Here is a 21,116-nt window from a genome sequence, read left to right as displayed (position 1 = left end):
ACATTTCTATTTGTATGGTCAATGAAAGAGAATCATGTTCACACGTAAAAGGGCATGTTGACAGGGGCGATTTTATGTAGTATTTTTGGGTCACGTGAATACATGGTCTATCCGTAAAATTAGGTATTTTATGTATATATTTTTTAAAATTGGTATAATATTAACTGCTAAAACACATGTTACAAGAAGGCTAAATGGTGCACTTGGTTGAAGGTTGAGTTATTTACCTAGAAGACTAGAGATCAATTACCACTTAATATAATTTTTCCTTCTTTTTTCTTTAGTGGTGAACCCATGGTCTAGAAATTCTAGATTCGCCTCTGCATGTTGAAGCTCAATATAATTAAGTTAAAGTTACACATTTGGCTGCTCGTCAAAAATAATAACAACAACTAGCCATATAAACTAAATATATAAACTAGTTATGTATAAAATATGTATATTATATGTATATATACATTTGTATATAAATTTTAATGGGCGGCTATACGGTGTAAAAATTCATGTAATGAAATAGTTAAAATTTATTTTCTCTAATAAGATGAATGGTTCAACCATAAACAGAAAAAGTGAACTTTTTTAAGGGGGAACTTAATAGAGGAATCTATATAACACCTCTATGTATACTCTGTAAGTCATTAAACTCAATTCTCCCACTTGGTAACCACTAACCCCTATGAAAGTGATTTGTTAAGGTGATGGGGTTGGAAGAAACTGTTGGCCAAACTGAAGCCACAACTTTTTATATTTTCTTGATTTCATTCTTGTATTTTCTTTCTTATCCTGTGAAGAAAGCAAATCCTAGTATCCACCAAGCATTCTATTGTGCCTTCTCTATCCTTTCTTTGGCAGGATGGAAAATCTTGTGATTTCAAAGATTGGCTTTTCCTTTTTATGAAGTAGTGCTAGTTGAAAGTAATTTAGGAGCTTATGATTTAATCAAGAAAATGAGCAATGGGAAATCTAAAAATGAAATGTCATTGTGTTCCTTATTAAAAAGAAATTGGCAGTCTATCAGGTGGGGAAACATGTGTGGCAGGTACTATACTCACATTAATTGTCAAATTTGCTATTTTTCTTCTTGATATTAATAATTCAAGACAGGTGTGCCAACTAATTGGATTTGGCCCTTTTGTGAGGTGAGCCACTTGGTCTTTATTCTCTAGAAATGGGGCTTGAGCATTTATATTCCAATATTCATGTTGTCCCCAGAGAAAGCGATTTGCGAAATGGGCACACCCAATCCCTCAACCCCCCCCCCCTATGTAAGGTTGTTCATCATTTTGGTTAAAATCAAAATCAAATCGAAAATTTAATCAAACCGAATAAAAAAACCGACATTTGATTTGGTTTGGTTTGATTTGGTTTTAAATTTTAAAAACCGATAATATTTGGTTTGGTTATGGTTGTATTAAAAAATAACCGAATAAATAACCGAACCGAACCGATAAATTATATACATAAATTTGATAATTATTTATACGTATAATATTAGTTTTTCATAAATAATTATAAATATTTTATACCTTTTAATCATTAATTTTATTTTTGATCTACTTATTTCACATGATTGTTTAAGGCCCATGTTTTTAAGAATATGTTCAATTCCTTCTTTAAGTCTTTTAACTCTTTAAGTGTTAAGTGTAAACCTGCTAACAGAAGCTCACATTAGAGTCTAATGTCTTTAACTTAAATTTTTAGCCTTTCTTTGTCAGCCATTTGATTTTAGGTTGTTTCTTATTTATTTTGTTTTCGAATTTATACCTTTTTTTTTTTGTCTGAATGGGTCCTAAACTTCTAATATTTTTTTATATGAAAAGGACAGAGGTTGTAGATTTGGAGGTTCCTATAGAAGATACTTCAATAACATCAACATTTGCTGTAACTCAAGCACATGGTACTGCCCTAATACTTCTTCCATGGGTAATCCTCCTAAAAAGCAGAAAAGAACAACTTCTTGTAGTTGAGACTCTAGCCTTTGAGATAATGATAGAAAAACATATGAAGTTTTGGATCATTATACAAAGGTTTTTTTTAATAAAATGGGAGAATTGAGGGCAAAATGCAAGCTGCCCCAAAGTTTGAGATCATTACACAAAGTTTTTTTATTTTATATATTTTCATTTTAATTTTAGGTAGTCTTTATGTTTAATTAATATGTATGTTTATAACAACAACTAAAGGCTCCTATGCTCTACTTTATTTACAGGTATGTGTATTAAGATGACAAAAATGGTGCAGCCACTACTTAATTAGTTTTTAGCTCTATATGTAATAGTTTAGCAACTTTGGATAACTTGAATACCACACTATCACTAATAGTGAAAATGTTTCTATGATGTATGTTTCACCTTAAACGATAAATAAAAGTTATCGTTTGAACAAAAAAAAAAAGACATGTCTTTTTCAACTTTTTAATGTTTTACTGATAAGTCTCATGGTTGTTAGTCATAAACCGAAAAATCCAACCAAACCGAATCAAACCGACAATAACCAAACCGGTGTTTATTATTTTATTTGGTTTGGTTATGGTTTTAGACATTTAAAAACCGACTAAATTGGTTTGGTTATGGTTTTAATCAATAACCGATCCAAACCGAACCATGCACACCCCTACCCTTATGCAGTGATTATTGACCTTGCTACTAGTAACAATGTATAATACGAGGGATAAATAACTTGAATAATAAGATAAATTAACGGCTACAGCAAGTAACCGTCCATGATAAGTGGAAGAAGTAACCTAGAAAAATATCTTGGTTTGATATAGTATTTTCAGGAAAAATAATATCTATGTTTGGATATAGCTATTTATAACATAAAAAATTGATTATGTATGTGTTGGATTAATTTCTTTGGAAAAAAAATGATTTTCAAAAATGATTTTCTGAATGTACTTTTTTTTTTTTCTTTCTTCCATTTTCAGAAAAGAAATCAACTCTTTTCATGAAGATTAGTAACATTTAAGGTACTTGATATATGCTGAATAGTCAAACACTCCTACTTGTATAAGATTGTTTTCTCGATCTCTCAACTTCGCAGAATTTCAGTCAAACACTCCAATTTAATCAAAATAAGTGTTTATACTTAAAATAAATATGTTTAGGACATATATACGTCATATTCACTATTGATTTGGAATATCTTTAAATAAATCATACCTAATCTTAACTACAATCCACGCATTCAATTTAAAAATATATAGAGGAAATTATATAATGATTGCTCGTGTCCTTCGCGGTTGGCGTAACTTTCATGCACCCAGTCCCTGATTTTGTACAACTTCCAAATTTTAGATTTATTGGAGTTAGGTACTAAACTGTATTTCCTCTCCTAATCTATGTATAATATAAAGCTAGGCATAGACAAGGTGATGTGACACCTCTCTATGGCCAGCATTGCTATTTATCTTTTTTGTGAGATTTTTGTCATTTTTCCAACAATTTTTCTCTTCAAATTTTATTTAAATCAAAGCTTAATCACTGAAATTAACTAAAATCATACGGTAAGGCTTATTAAACGATCGTTATTACTACTACATGTAGTCTGTTCGACTATCAAAATCAGTTACAGGGCTATAGTAACTACTATATCGTTGCCTTTTGCCTTTCACACTTCAATGATTACCGTTTTTGCTAATTATATTGTCATTTGATAGAATTAAACAAATCAAACGTGGTAACAGATCTTTAATTGGATGCTACCGTTTTTTTTAGTATTTTTATTGCTTTCCGTTTCTCAGATCCATTCTCCAATTTAATTCTCACTGCATGTGATGAATATTTAATCGTTCCTAATTGAAGATTGATGTTGTCAATTTTATGGATGGCGCAGGTATTGCATCTTGCTCCAACAACCTGAAAATTTTATTTATTTTTCTTGCTGTTAGATGCTATTTTTTATTTTTATTTTTTATATTGTTTATATTTCCCCCCTTATCATTTTGGCTAAGCAGACTATCGATCCTTTCTAAGTTTATCGGCATTAGATATTTATCGTTGAGAAAGATAAAATCAAAATTTGAAATTGTTGACAATAGTTTGATGAATACCAAGAGTATGACGATTCCCTTGGAGAAAGTTGTTGTAGGAATTGGTGGCTGAAATTCATTCCGATTTATCATAAGTTAAAATGAGAACTTGGATTTGATTTCGCTCCTGAAAAAACCAAAAGGTCTCCTTTCTCTTCCCTTCCTTTGATTATTATTTGTTTACTAAAAGTATCAGTTATGATATGTTTACTTGCGATTTTGACGTTTCAAAGTTGATCTTTGTTATTTGCTTCCACGGAAGACAAGAAATGTTACATGCAAGATTTATTTGGAAGTCGAAGAAGTTAGAGAGTGGATTATTCTCCCTTTCAATATTATTTAAATATTTTTTCTTTAACTTTTTAATAAATTGAACTAAGTTTATTTAAATTTGCACTTTTCTTATAATACTGGAACTTAGACGGCTGAATTTTACTTCATATTGATTGATTATTCGTCTCTTTTGATTTATGGACTTCAAATTCTTATTTGTTCATTTGTTTATTTTTGTAGGAAGTTATGTTTTATGTTTTCCGCATGTGATTTGCAATGTCTGATAAACTGTCAAAGAATATACATGTTGAAAAGGAAATTGTCTCATTGTATAGAAAATACAGGATATTCTGCTTTGATTTCAATTATTTATCGATTATTTGTAAGTCATAAAGTTTGATTTTAATTTTGAAAAATAACATCAGTGATTAAGTTTAGTCTAGGCATGATTGGTTGGCCAAAAAAAAATTAGAACTTAATTTATCTACTTTAGGATTTGACATTTAGTGCCAATGAAAAAGAGTGAATTGTGTACAAACAACTTTTAACTCGGATAAGCTCATCTTTATTATGAGTTGAAATAATATATGAACAGTTAGAATATGAGCACATGAAGATTAAAGACTCAAGTTGAGTTACCACCGCAATTCTAAATTTATTAGAGTTTACAAAGATCTAGAAATCTAAAAATTTAAGTTGGAATGCTTGGATTTTTTTAAAGATGAACAAGTTCATATGATGGAATTAAATGTTGTACATGGTAATTTCCTACTTTTTTATTGTATGAAGTGTAAGTTTGATTTGTTAGAATGGTATTTGCAAATCCTGATTTTGGTATAATTTTTGTTATTAGTTTGAAGATTACACTTTTGAAATTGATTGAAATTACAACTCATGATAACAAGATGAACATAGCTATTATTAAGAAGCATCTGCTCTTGGTTGTGATTACAATCACCGGATTTATTGCCTAATGACGCTTTTTATTGTTGATAAAACATTTTAATAATTCATTCATATGCATTATCTTCTTAATGTACAACTAAATATAGATTTAAATATGTTTATTTGTATGCTAACTAGAGTTATAAGTTGAAATTTATGTAATTCTAATTTCACCTATTAATTCTTTTAACTACACATTGAATCTTTTTTAATATATAAGCACAAAAATAAAATTCATTGGTTATATAAGTGTAAGAATTGGCTTTTGAATTAATTTTCTTTTAATAATAGAAACGAGTGATATAATATTTAAAATTCATTATTAGGATGTTGATACTTATGACCGCGCGAAGTGCGGATAAATTCACTAGTTAAGAATATTTGTAAAAGTGCTCATATAGTATGAATTATGAGAGAAGCTGGTCCAGTCCTCTTCTCATGTACATTAACCAATCTATAACTCTTAGTTGGAACTAGGTTATTCTATCCAGTATTAACCAAGCATTTAATCTGATGATGCAGGGTGTCATTTAAACATTATTAAAAATAATAAGTAACGACCAAGACAGTTAATAAGCAAGAAAGAGAGAAGACTCAGAATTTATACCGGTTTTGGTCAAACAAACACCTAGATTAAGTCCATTTTACTCACAAGGATTCACAACTATTAATTTGGTGGTATACTGAGGTCTTTTGATCAACATCTTACATTGTTAGTGTAGTAATTGTTCGTAAATACTAGGAGACTTACGGATTTCTCTTTAGCGGAAGACGATCTGCAAAAAATCACAAGTGGATTGTCGGGATTCAGTGCACGGGTTCCCTTCAGCCTAGGCATCTTCTAGATAAACCCTAGACGTCATATTATGGTGGAAAAAGGGTCTATTTTCCAATACCCATAATGGTGTATTTATATGTTATAAATAGAGTTTAGGAGGAGGACAAGTTAGTGGGATAAAATGCAAACTAGCACTCCTTATGATTGACTCGACCCAATAGTTATTTCCAACCGTTAAATTTACGTCTCGCTGACCCCCCGATGACTACTGCCTATACTTTCACCCACTAGAAAGCTAGCTAGGACTTCATTTAGAGAAGGTAAGCATGAAGTTTTATTAACCCCTTGTGTTATTAAACTGTGTTCAAAACAGTAAATCAAAAAGTAGAAGTACTTAGAATAGAAACGAAAAAACTTTCGAGCCCATAGAATTCACTATGTATTCTTAAGGAATTTGATTCCCTCATTGTTGTCCAAGATATTGGATTAATTTCTCTCAAAATAAACGAAAAATTATTTTGTAATAGCGATACTTCAAATTACAAAACTTCGTCGAACTCAAAACGATGGAGCATATCACACTGCACTTACTTTTCGTTTGAAAATAATATATAAATCAGGGGAGAAAATTTGTAGATTTTCGGTAAAATCTAAGATAAGGGCTTTAAATTTATAGCCACCAAATAGGTGAGCTTGATGTCTTTTCGGGAAAATGATGGTTACTTCACGGGAGAAAAAAAAAAAAAAAGCGCCAAAAATAAAACCTCCATTTCTCATGATCATTTTCTTGTGCGGATTGACCTTCTTTTGCGGTGGTCTTTAATTTTTGCCCTTCGTCTGTTTTGGGTTTAAACCCCAGCTCAGTAAAAAAAAAAAAGGAATTTCACAAAACAGAGATTTGGATTCGCAAGGCAGAATTTTGCTTTAAGGCAGAAATTTACCTTCAGGCTAAGGCAGAGTTTTGAAGGCAGAATTTTGAATGTCAATTTAATTAGAAGTTGCAGATATCGATTTGATCATTAGTCACCGATCATTATAAATCTTAAGCAGTGGGGAAGTTTGTACTGTGGATTTAAGCTAAACTACAACATTGGCTTCTGCAGGTAAGCTAGGAGCGATACAAATTAAAGTGTCATCTCCTCTTGTTCCATCCAAAATATATTGGAGAGGCAGAATCTTGCCTTAAGACAGAGTTTCATGCAAAACTTTGCCTTGCGAATCCAAACTCTGCCTTGCAATTTTTTTTTTAATTTTTAACTGAGCAGGAGTTCGAACCCGAAACTAAAGGGTTGTAATGAAGGGTAAAAATTAAAGACCACCCCAAAATAAGAGCATTCCTGCGAATTGCCCTCTCATGATTCACGCCAAAAACCCAACACTTCGTACAATTAATTTCTCTCTATGTAATGAAACTTTATCTAGAGCCGTTATCCCAAACAATAATCTCTACATTGTTCTCACTTCTCCTAGAGACTAAAGGTGGTTTGTGCTTTGCAATTTTTTCTTGTGTATTCATTTCTCTTTGATTTCTTGAATCTTCTCCTTCAACTACTTGCTTTTGAATCTCCATAGACGTTGTTGGACCTTACATAGATAGCTCACACTCTTGATCAAGTATGAATCATGATTTGGTCATTCATACACTTGAATCTTGATCCAACTATATATGGCTTGACTTGCAAACAAACCAAAAACTATTACGATTCAGCCACGTGAATCATCTGATCACCTCAGTAACAACATTGTGCTATAGCAGCCAAAAAATATTGGAATAAACGACACGCAATCATAGAAAGGTTTGGCTGTATTACTAAACAAGTGCATTTAATTTAAATAAAAATAAAAAATGAGGTCAACGGTCAACCCCATGTCTTATTTTTCTTTTTCAGGAGGCCAGCCCCTATATTGATTAAGTGGTCCTTCTCTTATCACAATAATTAAATGCAGTTCCAACTAACTCAGAAATAAAATCTGTTTTATCCCTCAGTGTTGTATGTAAGACTACCCCTTCTAGCTTCTTCTGCTTCCTTTTTTTCTTCTTCACCTAATTAGGTCAATAGCAGCTTAATTTTGTGAAGTGTATACTTTGTAACAATATTGATGAACAACGTTGATAAGAATTTCCAATTATCAGTGGCCTGTTTGGCTATAGTTATAGTGTTTATAGGTTTGTACACTCAATCTTTACAGAAAATGGTGGTCACTTACTTTATTGGTATTCTAGGGATCATGGGTGTGCTTTCACCTGATTGGGAATCCTTTGATCAGAGTGTCTCCCAATGGTGCAACCCTCTCAAGGTGGATAATTTGACCTTTGAATCTGACACATCAACAAGGTGATCATTTCTCTCTTCATCTTTTTCCTTCCAAACATATCTTCTAGTATATCCTTGTTTTGCATTTAAGTTATGCACGTTGATGATGTAAATAATTTTTCACACTATCGAATATAACAGATTATTATATCAGACTTACTATAGAAGAGTTATTTATTGTTATATGTCGATCTTAATTTTCGGATTGTGTAGAATATGTTACATTATTATTAGTGCGCATAACTTAAAACTCTTTTCTTTACAAATAAAGGGAAAAGAATATTGTACTTGCAAGCAAATCATATATATTGTGCTTTGGCCTTCTACTATGAAAAGTACCTTGATCAAACTTCAGGAATTCTTTAGTGTCTTGACAGTTTTTTCAATTCAAATTTTATATTGTTTGAATCGCATAATTTGAAAATGAAAGAGTGCACCATGTTTAAATTGATATCATTATAGTGGACAGAATACTAGTCGCATAAGAAGGAACATTCTGGAGACTGAACTGGATAAAAAATAAAAAAATTGAATTTTAAGAGACGTCGTTTTGGACTGTGGATTTGAACTTTAGGAGTACTGTCCTAAATTAAGTTTTAGATGGTAGAGTTCAAACTTTAGAACTATCATGGAATTTCAACTGCTTTTGATTGAATTGTCCTGAAGTTAAAAGGACTTGAAGTTAAATTTGAGATTGCATTGTCAGTAGCTCTCTACAGTCACACTCTTTCTTACCTTAATTTATGGCTTCGTCGTAATACATTAGTATACTTTTGTTTAAACATTAGATATTGATGAATTTTTACTCATGCAAGAGACTTAGTATTCTAATATCTGAGGAGTACTAAATTAACAAAACAAAAAATTATTTACTCATTGTGCCGTGTGTTAGATTGTTTTAGTTGTGGCTTTGACACGTGCTAATTTAAGATATTTACTTTGTAGGTTTAGGTTCTACCCAGTTAGAGTGGCTATCTTCACGATTGTTTATGGATTTGTTCTATACAAGTGGTGGATGTTTATATCCAGTGAATGAATAAATTCACTATGGCAAATTTCTCTTGCTTTCTAAGAATGACAATGCACTCATATTTGGTAGTAGTTTTGTTTTGTTTTTTTTATTTTTTATTTTTTAAACTTTTTGTGTGATATTAGCATCTTTAAATTTAGATACTGCAAGTAAAAACAAACGTGAAGGATTTGATCATTTGTATATATATATCCTCGGATTTAAGTAATTTTGAATATATATATATATATTTTTTTCATTTAATCGCAAAATATTCCAAATCTATTACTAATTCTGATTCGTGGTGATCGCTCTTTTATATTTCATCTAAAGTAAGTCGAAACAACGTCAATAAAGTAAAGGATTCTTTAAATTCCGTGAAGGTTGATCATGGGAAAAGATCAACAATTCAAAAATTATAACTATATAGAAGTGAGGATCCATGAGTTTTGTAGTCCTCACAGCCTCAAAACTTTCATTTTTGCCCCTATTTTGGCCTTTATTTACATAGTATCTAAATGTATATTGAGAAATTTTGGAAAGTTTGTGGCAATTATACCCTAAAAGGCAACAAAGGTGGAGGACACTAGGCAACCATCAACAATTTTTTTCAAAAGTTAAGGGCCCCACATAATATGTTACAGCCCGCACTTTCTGTGTTACACCCCGTACCTCGGAGAAGAACTGGTTAAATTTGAATGTAAGTATGTCGAGCTATGACTAGGTAAAACAACTTTGGAGTGTGAGGACCGAAGCATTATTAAGTATATTTTTTAAGTCAAGGATGAATTATAATCTTGTAAGTCGTAACCGGGAAGGACAACCTTGGAACCAAAGGATATGACCATTATCAAGTATTATTAGTGATAAATATCATGTATGGAGAGTTTCGGAAGATTTCGGGACCAAACAAATCGAAGAAAATAAGTTTGACGAAAATTTGAAAAAAGTTTGGCAGGATTTTGGGCAGATTTTTAGACAACTTTGGAGGGGTGTATCTCCTAGTATATTAGGAGTTTTAATGTTTTTCAAAGGCCTAAAATGAAGTTCGTCTAGTCTAGTTTCCAACGCAACAAACCTCTCGTCGATACGACATCGGAGTAGAGAATTATGGACGTTACAAGATAGGCTGACAAAGCAGAAACGTGTGCTACAGTAACTGCTACAGTACCGACTTGCTACAGTGACACCCCCCCCCCCCCCCCCCCGACTTTACCCACCTATAAAAGGGTCAAAACCCTTTTATTTTCATCAAAAATCAGATTGGAAGCTCAGCACATATAGGGGTATTTTGGTCCTAAAAAGTTGAGAGAATTGAGTGATTTTAGCTAATCAAGGCTCAGATAGTGCGTAGTTGTGATCACGGTATTATTTTGCGTTGGATTTAGCTTGGATTCAAGGTGGAATCTTGAAGATATTATCGTTTTGACAAAAAAAAAGGTATGAATCTTTCTCTTTTGGTATTATTTAAGGCTTATTTACGGAGGTAAAGTCGTTAAATAATCGTATAGCAAGTTGGTTAGTTGAGAAATTTGGAAAACATCATGTGGGAAGTTTTAGGAAATATATTGGTATGGATAATAGTGTGATGATGTTGGTATTGTTGTTGTTGATTGGTTGTTAATATTATGATTTCGCGCTAGGCATATAAACAGAGGAGATGCTGCCCGAATTTCGGCAGATTCTAAATGGATTTAAATTACAGGGTTTAAGACGAGCGTATGACGATGAGCCTAACAGTAGTATGAATGGTCTTATATGTAGATTACGAGGCTACAAATGATCTTAAGTGAATTGCAAGACAGGAAGTAAGTTGGAAGTCGAGAAATTATCTTTCAGGTATGCTAAGGCTATTCCTCTCTTTTTTAAAGGCATGATTCTTTTCCTATGAACACATACACGACTTCCATAATACCTTATTTCCGGAAATACTAGCAGTTCATGATTCTCAAAATCCTTATGATGCTAAAGACGAATGTTTTCTATAAGGACCATGATGACGATTATGATAATCTCATTTCTGGAGATTCCAAAGTTATGTTTTTAATGTCATTATGAGATTACTGAGATGGTTTCAAGATTTTGATTATATTTGTTGATGTTGATCTCATCTTATGATTTTGTTCAAAAGGCATGATTCCTATGTTATGATTCTATATATGTTTCCATAACCTTCTTACTTCCAAAAGTTAGAAGTTCATGATTCTTGAAAGCTTCTTATTAGGGGTGGGCATAAATACCGAAAACCGAAAAACCGAACTGAACCGAATGAATTCGTTTTTTCGGTTTTCGGTGTTTCGGTGTTTCGATTCGGTTCCGATTTTTTAAATAGCAAATTCGGTGTTCGGTTTCGGATTTTCGATTTTTCGGTTTAACCGAATATTTAATATAATATTATCAGATTTTTTTTATTTTGCTAAGTGAAAGTAATTTTGTAGAAGGAGGTTATTATGTAAATTATAGTGCCTGATAAACTCTATTAATTACTTACTTATAGGGAGGAAAAATGTGTAGTTTGATAATAGTTCTAAAAGAAATTGTGATTTTTTTAATTGTAGTTGATTTACATCTCATAATAACTTGAATTTCGTCTAAAACTAATGTTAAAAAACACGTTTGACTAGCATAAAGCCTTGACACATAAAATAATGAGTGAAAATTAATAAATATTGAAAGAAATCTATTTCTATCTATAAATAAAAAGAAAATCGTATGCTTACAAATTCATAAAAATACGAAAATAATTTCCATTTTATGATCTTCAATGAGTTGTAATTATCATACTTTATCATGTTAGTTTATAGAATATTGAATCACTTGCACCCTTCTGGTATTTGCTAATTTTCTTACCATATTTATTTCCTCATAAATATATTTTTAAAAAATATTTGACTTGCGCCCTCCAATTATATGACGAAAAAACTTTAATAATTATGAAAATTTATAAACAAAATATGATTAACCTGCATTTACATTAAATTAAACTTTCGCATTATTTTTATATTTTAAGTTTGGACCCGGGCTTAGCACGGAGAATTTGAGCTCAGGTTTAACACGACCCTCCGGCAACAAGTATCATCTAAATAACCATGATGCAATAAGAATAAGAAACTCGAATTCAATATACAAACTACAGTATCTTTTTTTTTTTTGCGCGGATTGCCCTTCATTTGCGGTGGTCTTTCACTTTTTGCCTTTTAAATTGGTGGTCTTTAAATTTTGCCCCTCAAATTGGTGGTCTTTAATTTTTGCCCTTTGCCTTTACAAATTCTGCCTTTTTGCACATCTGCCCATGCAAGACAGAATTTGGGCCTTAAGACAGATTTTGCAAATTTGCAAAAGCAGAAAGCAAAAATTAAAGACCACCAGTTTCAGGACAAAAATTAGAGACCGCCCCAATGAAGGGAAATCGTGCAAATTATGAAATAGAATTTGAAGATTTCGCATCCAAATAATAGCATTTCCTTTTTTTAAAACTCTGTATTTAATCGAACTTCCCCGTATAAATTGAAGTGGAGGGATTACATCAGAGTAGTAGTTAAGATGGAAGAAAACAACCAAAAGATTAACCATTATAAATTAAATGAGTTTTAGCATGTTCCCACACCCACCCCATTCATACTAAATCTACCTCTACAAGTGGCTAAATGAAACAATTAATACAAGAAGACTATATGACCACATCTAAGGAGAAGAACAAATAACTGAAACGTAAAATAGTATGAATGACGTAGAAATGCGTTACATCTTATTTATTTTTTTCTTTTAAACGTCAACATATACAACTAATTTTTTCTTTTGTTCTTGCCAATGTCAACTTCACTACAGCAAAAGTTGGCGGCTTTATTGCATCAACCGAATTTTGTATACCATCGCAGTTAATATAAATGCCACGAGAAAGCACAGCCTTCAATCTCAGGCCTGATTAATTAGAATTCTCCTGCAAGAAATCCAATATAAGATCAATTACAAAGTAAAGGCATGAAACTATGAAACGAAGAACTAAATATATAAAGTTCAACTTATGTAGACGAACAATATATAACATTTTTACACCATCAGGTTAAAGTACATGACTTACAACAACAAGAAGTAACTCTTTATGATAAGTGTAATTTCATAATATTGAAAATAAAGTAAATGACTTGTTATGATAAGTTAATAGCATTAATTATGTAAAAATTAATTGTAATATCACTATATTTAAGTTAATTAAATAGGATATATAACTATGAACCCGTTTGGATTGACTTATAAGTTGGTCAAACCAACTCATAAGCCATTTTTAACTTATTTGGGTGTTTGACAAAAATAGAAAACAGCTTAAATTAAGTTAAAAGGTGCTTAAAATAAGCCAAAACTAAGAAGTTGCTCAACCTCAACTTTTTTTTTTTTTGGGCTTAAAAACTATTTTGGTTTGACCAACAACTTTACCCTTTTATCCTTTATATTTTCTAGTAATTCTAATATTACCCTTACTTCTAAAAATCCTATAAGTACTTTTATCCAAACACGTAACTGCTTATTTATAAAATAACTTTCAACACTTAAAAAGTGTTTTAAGCACTTATGCTTAAAAGCCATTTTTTTCAGCTAATCCAAACGGGCTCTATGTTATGTGTGATGAGTAGAAACTTAAGCTTTACTAATCATGAAATAAGCAAGTTGTTTGCCTTTTAAGGGGTCGTTTGGTGCATGGTATAAGCTGGGATATCCCAGCACTAATTTTTTGTACCATATTTGGTAGAAGGTATAAATTTATTCTGGGATAAATTTATACCTTGTACCAAACAAAGTATAAAATGCATCCCATGGTATAAGCTGAGATATCCCACTTATCCTGGGATTATTTTATCTCATCTCCTAGATGAGATAAAATAGTCTCAAGATATGGGATAAATTAGTCACGGGATTATAATCTCGGAATAATTTTAGCTACCTACCAAACGACCACTAAGAGTTAAGTTTTAACAGAGGCGAATCTAGAATTCGAAAGATTCTAGGACGGCAAACTCTTCTCTCTCTCTCTTTTTTTTTTTGGTTGAAAAGATATCTATTATTATATAGACATATTATGCATCAAAAGTGCTTGTCGAAGCTCTAGAAAAGATACCATAGTGGCTATCTTGTAGGTTTTGTAGTCCGCTATACATATAATTATCCAAAGGGATACCAAATTGGTTGTGTCGGATTTAGCTCTGGAAATATTAACACAAACTATCCGAAGTTACCCTACCAAAAGTAGTTCCTAATTTGTCTGCTTCAGAAGTCAACAAAACAAACAAAGGTGGAACTACAAAACAAATAAGACGATTATAGAATTTCTACCTAGTTGCTTCCTTAGCTAGGAAATCCGCCACCTGGTTCTGTACGCGGAAACTATGCCGGAGGTCCAGGCTCCCCAGCATGAACATCAAGGCTCTGCAATCAGAGATAATAGATTAATATTTGATATTTCCTTTCATAAAAAAATGGGATTACTTAAAGTGTTTTTTGTTGCATTTGGGTGAGTACATGAGCTGCTATGTAATTGTATTCAATAGTACTATTATCACAACTTTAATGGTAATAAGTAAATTGATTTTGTGATGCAAATTATGATTACGAGCGAGCCATATATTCCATAAAAAGAATGGAAACAATTCATACCAAGATAAGTCATATTGATGGACAATAGAAATATGCTTCAGATAATCAAACCAATGTCAATTCAGTTGGTCATTATAGGTTAGTGCAATTCCTAGATTACTCCAGAATGAAAGAGCATTTATAAGCTGAATTTGTAGTGAAGTCTACGGTGGCAGCATATGGGGGAAATATAAGTGTTGAGAATATGAGCCTTGTGTGGCTGGGAAGATGAAACGAGATGAATTTAGGGCAAGCTACACATTTGGCCAGGCGGCCAAAGATAATTATATTCGCTTGTCAAATATACAAAATATATACACTATTTATGTCAAAAATGTATATGTTATATATATCATACATTAATATGCAAAAAATATACATTTGCTGACTATTTATATCTAGTTCTCTCGAATGTAAGCTACTTCCATTTGGTTTATGGTCATATTATTTTCTCTCTGTTTAGAGGCTCTTGAATTTGGCTTCTTAAGGATGGTTCAATGAGATGGCTTGGGTCAAAGCTATTGGATTCTGCCGAACCCCACCCTACAGACAATAAATATACAAAGATAGAGAGTGGTCAAACAGATGCCAACGGCCTCTGCACATGCCAAAGTTCATTATAGCTAAACATGACCCAAGCAAAAAATATAACTCAAAATTTGGTAATCTAGATTGGACACATTACTAATGTGAGGAGGGGAGAAGCACCTTTTGAGTTTGAAGGAAAGAATCAGCCAACATCTGCCCAAGCTGGACATGTGCTGGAGTTGTAAGGTGCAACAAATCTGGCCCAATTGGTAGCCCTTTAGCATCTACAGTTCTCACATTTGGAAGCTTAATCCCAAACTGAGCTTTTCTGATCACCTCCATATATGGCCCTGGTGCTGTTGCCAATGCCACCTACACCCACAATTACTGGACTTGACTTTAATTAAGAATGTAAGAATTTTCTTAATCTTACGAATCTTAAGAAATTCTCTATAATGACATAGGAAATAAATGAGCATAATGGAGCTTAGTAAAAGCATAGTAAACTATTTCCTTGAAGATTAACTCTCTGTATGAACAAATTAAGATCATACTATCTATTACCTGAATGACAGGGAGTGTAGGTAGCTGCAAATCTTTGCGTACATATTTGAAGAATTTCATCAATCTGCTTTTATACAATTGAGCATCCTCAAGTTCAATTGCATCACTCTCACCTTGGTACCACAACATCCCTCGGATCGTCCCTCCTCCTTGCAAGGCCGCCTTCGTCCTCCTTATCATTTCATTGTAAAGCCATCCACCACGAGCCCATTGAGTAATATTTGTCCCTCCAATCGCGCACGGGACCAACCCAATCACTCCAATATTCGGGTCCTTACTTTTTAGTGTATTGGCAAATGACATTCCAGGCCCAACCCCACAAGTCTTGTTCACATCTATATCTTTATGCAGGGGCTCTTGAGCCTCAACCCATGTAAGTTGTGCACTTAGACGAACGATCGATGGATTGGGTTGACATTCAGGAGGAACAACACCGTCCCAAGTCAAATTAACCATACCTGTCAGGCTGGTCTGATTAAAGACTCCGCCACGACCAGACATGTTGCTCTGTCCGGATAAAATAAAAATGTTCTTGACATTTGAAATACAATTCGTTACATTCGCGGTGGCAACCCACCGGGAATGTGCCAAAAGCATCAACAAAAGAAGGGGAAGCATTTTCTCTCAGATAACAGGTTCAGATTTTGAGACATCTAAGTCTTCCATATAAACAGGGAAAATTAAGGGGTGGAGTGCGAGGAAAGATGATTGATTCCTCTTTTAATATTATTCTTATTCCACTTGCTACTATTTTTTATTCAACAATATTACTTTATCAGGTTCATTCAACTGTTAAATAAGATTAGAAAACAAACTCTGTTAAATAAGACTAGAAAACAAACTTTTTTAGTTGTGCACGTTTCCTCTATCGAGCCTTTGACTTGTCCGTTAGCCTACCAAAACTTAGTAACGTTAGCATTTCTATTGTTACAAAAAGACCCCGGCATAGAATTTAAAGATTTCGCGTTCAAATTTGTCAGATTTCACACTCAAGTTCTATTGAAATCATTGAATTGCTTGAATTACTGTTCAAAATATTATCTAATTATGTTCTGTGTACATATTCAAATTCACGTTCAGAATTTGTAAATTTCTTTAGATTCGCGTTCAAAATCAATATTTGTTCATATTAACATTCAAATTCAGTATATTTCAGTCTACTGCATACTTTTTCAGCGACAATTTTAATTTTAAGTTTTGCATTAGGATACACATTTCATACAACAGTGATAACTATAGATTCAATTATTTAAGTTTATCACACATGTTATGATATTGTGTTTCAGTTAATGCAGCATTTAATATTAATCAAAATGGTAAGTCAACGTTTTATTGAAGCTTGCATGTAGATATTCTTTGTGTGACCTAATAATGAGCAAAATATGATAAATGACAATTTACACTGTCAGTGTATATGAGTTAAACTCCTATTGCATACCTCAATGTTGCCATACCACAGGCAGTGGAGTCTCGAGCTGAAGCTTATTTGTGCCGAATAGAGATGTGACTGTTTTAGCTTGCTGTGGATTTTCAGAGATTTCTTCCCACTTTCTCTTCTTGTATAAATCTTGTGATAAACTACTTTGAAGTGAGACCATGACTGATGAATTGGACTATGATACAAAAAGATTATATATTGCTTTTTTTGCTGTGTTTCTCTTTTTCTTTTCTTTTATCTCCAACACTTTTTGTGAGAATCAAAATAGTGAACTTATTGTGGGTGTTTTAGATTGGGCCTTTCTGAATTATATCTCTCTTTGTTTTAGATTGGGCCTTTCTGAATTATATCTCTCTTTGTTAAGTGAAAGGCATCATATATATAGATAAGCCCTGAGCAGTAATGGATTGGCATAGTTCAAAACTAATTAGCTCAGTGCCTCAGAAAATTCTTTTGCTTTCTAAGTATGATGATAATACTCATATTCTGTAGTTTTTTTTTTTTTTTTTTGGTGTGATTTTAGCATCTTTAGGTTGGTAGCTTTGAGGCTGCGAAAGAGAAATTGCAATATATATTCACATCAGAGGCAGATTCTTAGCTAACTGGCAATCCACACTGCACTCTATCAATTGTTATCCTTAGTTTAGCTATTGCATTATCTTGTAGTTTGATGACTGTGGCTGTAAATGTCTTGTTATAGGAGTAGTTTCTTTGATTACTTAGCATAGGCTCCTAGTGTAGTTTGAACTTTGGAAGTAGATGGTCTGCATTTACTTGGCTTTGTAACAATGCACTTTTGATTAATAAAAATGTCTGTTTAATTTTTTATTTTAAAAAAGAACAAAAAGAAAAAAAAAGAAAAAAAGAAAGAAAGAGAGACTGCAAAGAAAAACAAAAGTGAGGGATTTGACCTTTGTATGTATCCGCGGATTAAGTAATTCTCGATAAAAATAATATTTCTATCTTTTTCCGTTTAACCACCAAATATCTAAAAGAGAAACCATCGGATATCTTAAACTCATTGGTATGACTCATTTATATCGCTGGATAGGTCCAGTAAGGAAGTAAAGCACTTTCTACTAAAAGCTCCATTTTTAATTATAAGGGAGTAAATTCATTGGTACTACATGATTGTCGGAGTAATTTTGAGAAGGTTAAACGAGAAATCCCAATGAAGATAAAAAAAAATAAAAATTAATAGGCGACTTTTTCTCATCTGCTCAAGCTTTGTTTGATAAGAGTTATGCGAGACTTGTGCTACTAAGATGTAACGAGTGATCGGTAGATGAGTTGGTTCACTCAAATGGAAATAAAGCAATTATAACAACACACAGTACAACTTTAAAAGACTATTAAAAGAACCTCGTGGAGATTATAACAAAGCCTGCCGAATAAGATGAATTTAAAATAGCACGAATGACACAGCATAAACTATTTAAATTTCACAGTTTAGCTAACAACTTTTCTCATGTTCTTTTCCAGAGTCCGCCAACAACTTTTCTCATGTTCTTTTCCAGAGTCCGCCAACAACTTCACCAATACTACAAAATTTGGCAGCTTATGTACATAATTTCGATTAATATATGCACTGGTAGCTAATGTAATGCTAAGAGAAGCATAGCCTACCAACCTCATGACTTAATTAGATTTTTCCTGCGAGACATTCAGCATAAAATCAATTAGAAGGTAATTAATGACATGAAAACGAAGAATTAAGATGCATAAACATGTGCTATTCATGAGGTGATTATACATGCATTAAGTCTTAAGTTCTATGAAACAGGAACGATTATTTGACTATGTTTTTGCATTTTGCAGACTTTAACAAACAATGGCAGCGTAATTAATCAGATATATGCGATGAGCATTGAGTTATATGTCTAAAAAACTACATAAGGCCCTTGCTGACCTTATGTGAGGTTTGAGTATATAGTTTATGGGAACCTGCTATACGCGATTAAATTGCAAAAAGAAAATCTCACTACAATCGTTGCAATTTATCGCATATAACAGGTTCTCACTGTATTTTCCAAATTACTATATCAGGTATATTACGGATGAAGTACCGTGTGAATATGAAGGAAGGCATCAGCCAGTATTTTCCCAAGATGGACTTGGGCTGGAGTTGTAAGGTGCAAAAAATCTGGACCAATTGACAGCCCTTTAGCATCAACACTTCTCACGTTCGGAAGATTAATCCCCAGCTGAGCTTTTCTGATCACCTCTGTATATCGCCCTTCTCCTGTTGCTAATGCCACCTATACCCACAGACCACAACAACCAAGCCGAAAATGTTATATCTTGGGTTAAGTTTTATACACTGAAAGTGCGAATTTTTTTTTTAAATAATTAGGCCACTTATAAGATAACGTAATATGTTTTATTAAACATTAATTATTAACCTGATAAAAATGGTAACGGACCTACAATCATAGGTTAAACTAGTTAAATCTAATTTTTATTACCTGAATTATAGGAAGTGTAGGTAGCTGCAAATCATCGCGTACATGTTTGAAGAATCTCTTCAATCTGAGTTTATACAATTTTGCATCCTCAAGTGTATGTGTGTCACTCTCACCCTGGTACCATAACAATCCTCGTATCGTCCCTCCACCATGAAAGGCCGCCTTCGTCCTATTTATCATCTGGTTATAAAGCGAGCTGCCACGAGCCCATTGAGTAACATTTGTCCCTCCAATAGCACAGGGGACCAATCCAATCGCTCCAATATTTGGGCGTCTTTTCAAGAGTCTATTGGCAAATGACATTCCAGGCCCAACCCCACAAGTTCGAGTCGCATCTATGTCTTTGTGCAGGGGTTCTTGAGCCTCAACCCATTTAAGTTGTGAACTAAGTCGGAGGATTGATCGATTGGACTGACATTCAAGTGGAACGACACCGTCCCAAGTCAAATTATCTGCACCTGATGGGCTGGTCTGAATTAAGACTCCTCCACGGCCTGACATGTTGCTTTGTCCGGATAAAATGAATATGCTCTTGACTATTGAAGTAGTACCATTTGTTACATTCGCGGTGGAAACCCATCGGGGATGTGCCAAAAGCACCAACAACAGAAGGGGAAACATAGTAAGTAGTTGATAAATTAAAATTAGAACCAGCACAATTCGCAGAATTAGAAGCAGTTGCACAATTTGCTTGGTTGAAATAGACAAGATTCAGCTCAGATCCAAAGAAATAGAATTTGATATTCTCTCATTTCTTTGTCTTTTCTTTTGTTTTGTAGAGCATGGATAACTTGAGAAATCAAAGCTTTCCTTCTAGACAAGAGAGACTCAGAGGAAAGCAGAGGATGTTAAATTGTTAGTAATTTGTACATTATATTTAAGCAGTATCTTGTTTTCAATTCCACTTGCTACTGTACTAGTATTTTTATTCAACGGTTGAAAAAAACTACAAGACAAAACCTTTTTAGCTGTGCGCATGTTTTTAAAAATCGAGCCAATCACATCACCAGCCTACCTAAAACTTGCTAACGCTAGGGACATTACTGTATCACATGTTATTTTCAAGGGAAAAGGTACAAATATTTGAGATTTAGAGTAAATATACTCCTCGTTATAAAAGTGATGCATATATACCTCTACCGT

General features: G+C 32.9%; 3 protein-coding genes across 3 annotated transcripts; 1 reads left to right on the top strand and 2 right to left on the bottom strand.

Annotated features, from left to right (window-relative positions):
* The first annotated feature begins 8,011 nt into the window (after window positions 1-8,011).
* On the top strand, window positions 8,012-9,558 carry LOC132603959 (signal peptidase complex-like protein DTM1). The gene is made up of 2 exons (XM_060317261.1): window positions 8,012-8,362; window positions 9,287-9,558. The coding sequence occupies exons 1-2, from the start codon at window positions 8,127-8,129 to the stop codon at window positions 9,375-9,377; spliced, it is 327 nt and encodes a 108-aa protein (XP_060173244.1). The 5' UTR covers window positions 8,012-8,126; the 3' UTR covers window positions 9,378-9,558.
* A 3,330-nt stretch (window positions 9,559-12,888) lies between these two features.
* LOC132603957 (probable carbohydrate esterase At4g34215) lies at window positions 12,889-17,501 on the bottom strand. Its single transcript, XM_060317259.1, has 4 exons — window positions 16,071-17,501; window positions 15,687-15,878; window positions 14,679-14,771; window positions 12,889-13,290 (listed from the first exon to the last, which is right to left on the bottom strand). Exons 1-3 carry the CDS (start codon window positions 16,686-16,688, stop codon window positions 14,730-14,732), a joined length of 852 nt encoding a protein of 283 aa, XP_060173242.1. The 5' UTR covers window positions 16,689-17,501; the 3' UTR covers window positions 12,889-13,290; window positions 14,679-14,729.
* Window positions 17,502-18,714: 1,213 nt separating this feature from the next.
* Window positions 18,715-20,845, bottom strand: LOC132603958 (probable carbohydrate esterase At4g34215). The gene is made up of 3 exons (XM_060317260.1): window positions 19,974-20,845; window positions 19,575-19,766; window positions 18,715-19,161 (listed from the first exon to the last, which is right to left on the bottom strand). The coding sequence occupies exons 1-3, from the start codon at window positions 20,592-20,594 to the stop codon at window positions 19,147-19,149; spliced, it is 828 nt and encodes a 275-aa protein (XP_060173243.1). The 5' UTR covers window positions 20,595-20,845; the 3' UTR covers window positions 18,715-19,146.
* Window positions 20,846-21,116: the final 271 nt, after the last annotated feature.

This window comes from Lycium barbarum, chromosome 7 (genome assembly GCF_019175385.1).
Source record: "Lycium barbarum isolate Lr01 chromosome 7, ASM1917538v2, whole genome shotgun sequence".
NCBI classification, from domain to species: domain Eukaryota; kingdom Viridiplantae; phylum Streptophyta; class Magnoliopsida; order Solanales; family Solanaceae; genus Lycium; species Lycium barbarum.
This window is presented reverse-complemented; position numbering and strand designations above follow the sequence as displayed.